This window comes from Physeter macrocephalus, unplaced genomic scaffold (assembly GCF_002837175.3).
Source record: "Physeter macrocephalus isolate SW-GA unplaced genomic scaffold, ASM283717v5 random_283, whole genome shotgun sequence".
NCBI lineage: Eukaryota > Metazoa > Chordata > Mammalia > Artiodactyla > Physeteridae > Physeter > Physeter macrocephalus.
This window is the reverse complement of record NW_021145569.1, coordinates 20,211-25,214: the sequence shown is the minus strand read 5'-3', so window position 1 is coordinate 25,214 and position 5,004 is coordinate 20,211. Positions and strand designations below refer to the sequence as shown.

At 65.3% G+C, this 5,004-nt stretch overlaps 1 protein-coding gene across 1 annotated transcript in view; it reads left to right on the top strand.

Annotated features, from left to right (window-relative positions):
- BICRA (BRD4 interacting chromatin remodeling complex associated protein) overlaps positions 1 to 5,004 on the top strand; it is a 53,577-nt gene that overhangs the window by 46,859 nt on the left and 1,714 nt on the right. Inside the window, exons 9-16 of the mRNA XM_055082787.1 lie at positions 8 to 388; positions 548 to 728; positions 1,042 to 1,151; positions 2,095 to 2,156; positions 3,255 to 3,403; positions 3,609 to 3,703; positions 3,897 to 3,999; positions 4,571 to 5,000. Of these exons, the coding sequence (XP_054938762.1) occupies positions 8 to 388; positions 548 to 728; positions 1,042 to 1,151; positions 2,095 to 2,156; positions 3,255 to 3,403; positions 3,609 to 3,703; positions 3,897 to 3,999; positions 4,571 to 5,000 (1,511 nt within the window). The remainder of the gene's footprint in view (positions 1 to 7; positions 389 to 547; positions 729 to 1,041; positions 1,152 to 2,094; positions 2,157 to 3,254; positions 3,404 to 3,608; positions 3,704 to 3,896; positions 4,000 to 4,570; positions 5,001 to 5,004) is intronic.

Here is a 5,004-nt window from a genome sequence, read left to right as displayed (position 1 = left end):
TCTGCCTAGCATCTTTGTCATCCAGAACCAGCTGGGCGTCCCCCCACCTGCGAGCACGCCGGCCCCCCCTGCCCCAGGCCCACCGCAGCCCCCTCTGCGACCCCCATCCCAGCCCTTGGAGGGGCCGCTGGCCCCAGCCTCCACCTCCTCTGTCGTGGCCTCCTCCTCCGAGACGTCCTCCAGGCTGCCAGCCCCCACGCCGCCCGACTTCCAGCTCCAGTTCCCCCCTGGCCAGGGGCCCCACAAGTCCCCCACGCCCCCTCCGACCCTCCACCTGGTCCCCGAGCCCGCAGCGCCCCCGCCCCCGCCTCCTCGGACCTTCCAGATGGTGGCCACCCCCTTCCCGGCGCTGCCCCAGCCGAAGGCTCTTCTCGAGAGATTTCACCAGGTAATCGGAGGCAGGGACCGGCCCCCCGCCCGCCCCGCCCGCCCCTTCAGTCCCATCGGAGCCCCTGGCACTTCATGGCTTTGTCTTCGCCCCCAGCCCTGGTTCCTGGCCGCCCCCACTCCTAGCGTGTGCCCCCCAGCCACCTGTCGCCCTCCTCAGGTGCCGTCCGGAATCATTCTCCAGAGCAAGGCTGTGGGCGCCCCCGCCGCCCCGCAGACCTCCGCCAGCCTGGGGCCCCTCGGCAGCCCCACCGCCTCCGGGCTGGTCAGCGGGCAGGCCCCATGTGGGACCTCCACCGCCCCCAGCCATGGCCCGGCCCCGGCGCCCGTGGCCACTGCAGGTAGGGGAGAGGTGGCCCACGCACGAGAGCTGGGGGGCCCGAAGGTGGGTGGACGGGGGGCTGAGGGCCGGGGAGGACGGGCTAGGGCAGAGCCTGGGGGCGTGAGCCCAAGGGGTCGCCCAGACCTCCCGGGACAGGGAAGGTGGAGGAGGAAGGGCCGTCTCTCCAGATGTCCCTCCGGGGGCACTCCCTCCAGGGCTGACACAGCCACCGAGGCCAAAGAAGCAGAGAAGTGAGGGGTGCAGGGTCGCGTCTTTGGAGGCGCCTTGGTGCCAGCGACCCCTGAGCCCTGTCTGCCCCACCTCGCCCCCAGGCCTCCCTCCTCTGCTTCCCGCCGAGAGCAAAGCCTTTGCCAGCAACCTCCCGACCCTGACTGTGGCCAAGGCCGCTGCATCTGGGCCAGGGAAGTCCTCCGGGCTGCAGGTAAGGGGCCGCCAGAGTGGAGGGCTAGGGCCCGAGCGACATCGCCGGGAAACCGGGACGGGGGCCGGAGGGGCAGGGGGTGCTGACCGGCAGACAGAGACGAGCAGATGAGACACAGCCTGGCGACGGGTGAGACACCAGGACGGTCTGGGCGGGACACGGGAGACTGAGATAGTTGGACAGAGACCCCTCCCGGACACCAAAATGACAGGGTGATGATAGGAGAGATGGCTTGAGTGAGAACCCAGATAGTCACTGGGGACTGGAGCAGGTGAGAGCTTGACTGTAGGAGGAGGGGCTGCATGGGCTCGGGACAGGTGGGGTGAGACCCTAGACGGAGGGGCAGGGCGGGGTGGGCAGTGAGACGCTGAGTCAAACGGAGACGGCGGAGATGCGGGGGGAGGTTGCGGGGAGAACTAGGATAGTGGTACCCAGACTGGAGGGGCGAGACTGTGTGCGGGGTCGCGGGGAGACCGAGGCGGAGACCAAGATTCGAAAGAGCTTGAGAGGGAGGACCGGGCGTGAGCAAGGCAAGTCCAGAGAGAGATTTAGGCAAAATGAGAAGATTCTGTGCAAATCAGATGCCGGACAAGGACGAGGGATGCAAGGGCCATTTGGTGCGCAGGGAGGGAGACGCCAGGCGGAGGCCGAGAGACCCAGGCCGGATAAGGGGCTGGAGGGGACCCAGGCGGAGGGCGCCGAGGGCTCGAGCCTGCCTGTCACCCTCTCCTCACCGTGTCCCGCCCCTGGATCCAGCCCGGGTCTTCCCCGCAGGTTGAATGGGATGGGCAGGGCGTCCTGCAGCTGGGACCAGGACCCCATCTCGGGCGACGTCGGCCCCCTCCCATCTTTGTCCCGGGCTGGGGGGTAGAGAGGGGCAGGCTGCCAAGGGAAGGCTCCTCCGTCGCAGTACCTCTCATTGGCCTCTTCCCCCACCCCGCAGTATGAGAGCAAGTTGAGCAGCCTGAAGAAACCACCTCCCCTTCAGCCCAGCAAAGAAGCCTGGTGAGTTCAGTGCCCGGTCCTTGTGCCTTCCCACCCCGTGCTGTCCCTCCACCTCTCGTTAGCCCTGTGGTTTGGGCAGTGCCATTTCCCTGAAGACCCTCAGCTTCCCCCTCTAGAAAGTGGGGTGGGAATAGTAGTGATCATAGGGCGATGGGTGAGGATTCGGTGAGGCTGTATGAGGAGAATTCATGAGGCAGCTGGGCTGCTGGCTTCAAGAGGGAGGGATTTGGCGTGGCTTGGTCACCTCTGCACCCCCAGCGTCTCACACAGGCCCGGGGCAGGCAGCGCTTCTTCTCAGGGGCTGGGTGATGAGTGTTTGGGCGGGTGAATAGACGGGTGGGTGGTAATCAGACTGGCGCGTGGCTGATCCGATGTTTGGGTGGATAGGCGGCTTGCCTGCGTTCTGTCCCTCCCTTCTGCCCTCCTGCCACCGAGAGTGTTGGTCGTGTCCTCATACAGTGTCCAGTCCTGTGCCAGACCAGGTCCTGCCCCCGTGGTGTGCGGGGGCTGCTGGTCTAGAGCACAGGGTACAGCCAAGCATGTCTGGTGGGACATTATGTACATTCTTACATAATGTTTACGTGCTGGGCTAGAAAACAGCCCATTGAGAGAACAGGATCTTATCAACCAACCAACCAGGGGCCCAACCTCCCTGCCCGCCTCCCCAAGCCTGCTGCTGGGTCAGAGGCAGAGCGGGGACATGCTGACCCCAGGTGGCAGGAGACGGTATTGCATGGAGGCTGAGTCTCAAGCTCTGGCCTCTTGACTCCCAGCGCTGCCTCTTCCTCGCTGTAGGTGCTTTGGGTCAGGGACTTCACCTTTGTGGACCCCAGTTTCCTCATCTGTAAAATGGGCATAATGATAGCGCCTACTGCCTTTGGTTGTCCCCAGAGACGCACTGAGGCAGAACAGGCACATTCACCCGTTAGCACATACTCCCCCAGCGTTCCTTTCCCTGTCCCGTCGTTTTCTGCCTTGTGGCCTGGGGCTCAGGGTCCAGGATCTGCTGTCTCCTGGCCTCACCACCAGCTCTGTGTGTGTGTGTGTGTGTGTGTGTGTGTGTGTGTGTGTATGTGTGGTGTCCTCCCCACCCCCCAGCTTTCTGGAGCATTTGCACAAACATCAGGGCTCCGTCCTGCACCCTGACTACAAGACGGCCTTCCCCTCCTTCGAGGACGCCCTGCATCGCCTCCTGCCCTACCACGTCTACCAGGGTGCCCTCCCCTCCCCCAACGACTACCACAAAGGTGAGGCCTCCCCTGGGACTCTCCCCACCCTGTCCCCGGCGTGTGGAGGCGGGTGGCGAGGACTGAAGAGGGTGCCAAGGAGCAGATGCTAGTGCAGCTCTGCACGCGCCCTTGACTGGGTCAGGATGCGCCCAGCTCCGTGCGCATCTGCGGGTCCCTAGGTCCCCAACATCTGGGCCTCCGGACCCCTTCTCTTCCCCCACAGTGGACGAGGAGTTTGAGACGGTCTCCACGCAGCTGCTGAAACGCACCCAGGCCATGCTCAATAAATACCGCCTCCTGCTCTTGGAGGAGTCCCGGGTAGGGTGGCCGTCGCCTTCTTCCCCGGGGGACCCCGCCCTTTCCCCTCACCGCCTCTGGGCAAGAAGAGGGAGGGGGGCTGGGTGGGATCACAAGGACGGTTTGGAATGTGTTGCCATCCGTGCCGGTTGCTCGCGTCCCCTCCCCCACCTCACCTCTTCACTTGCGCATCTTGTCTTCTCTGCCCCCTCAGAGGGTGAGCCCCTCAGCGGAGATGGTAATGATCGACCGAATGTTCATTCAGGAGGAAAAGACCACGCTGGCCTTGGACAAGCAGCTGGCCAAGGAGAAGCCTGGTGAGAGGGGAGAGAGGCGGAGTCCCCGACTCCTACCCGCGTAGCGCCCAGTGCCAGAGCCGCCGAATTAGACTTGGGGCGGGAGCAGGGTGCGTGGCCCTACCTCACCCCACCACTGGGCGGCGCCCGAGCCCCGCCTTCCTGCCGAGTGCTCCCGGCTCTGAAACCACAGAAAGCTGAGCTCATCTTCCTCTTCCTCCATCACCGTGTGTCCATTTCACCTCCTCGATCCTGGCCTGGATGGAGGGAACATTCTGCCACCCCCGGGGGATAGACAAGCGGGGGAGCAGAGCCAGGACTGGGGTGAAGCAAGCAAGGTGCCTGGGTTGCAGAAGTTAAGGTGGCGTCCGCTCTCCGGCGCTGACCTGGGCTTGCACACTGGGGGGACTTGGGAATTGGGTAAAGGGTCCTACCTAGCGGTATGTCCTTAGGACTCGATGGGTCAAGGGCTTAGCCCCGGGCCTGGCAGGTAGTAGGCGCTCAGTGTACGCCGGCTCCTCTCGGCTCTGCTCTGCAGGCGCCTCGTGCTTTCCCTAACCCCCTGGGTCTTCTTGGCCCCCTTCTCCTGCAGATGAGTACGTGTCTTCCTCGCGCTCTCTCGGCCTCCCCATCGCCGCCTCTTCCGAGGGACACCGGCTCCCCAGCCACGGCCCGCCACCGTCCTCAGCGTCTGGGGCCCCGACCCAACCCCCTCTGCACCTGCCCACCAAGCTGGTGATCCGGCACGGTGGGGCGGGCGGCTCCGCTTCCGTGAGCTGGGCCCGGGCGTCCTCCTCCTCCCTGTCCTCGTCCTCCTTGTCCTCCGCTGCCTCCTCCCTGGACGCCGACGAGGACGGCCCGATGCCTTCCCGTAACCGCCCGCCCATCAAGACCTATGAGGCCCGGAGCCGCATCGGCCTCAAGCTCAAGATCAAACAGGAAGCCGGACTCAGCAAGGTCGTCCACAACACGGCCCTGGACCCGGTGCACCAGACCCCGCCGCCGCGCCCCGCCGCCCTCAAGGCG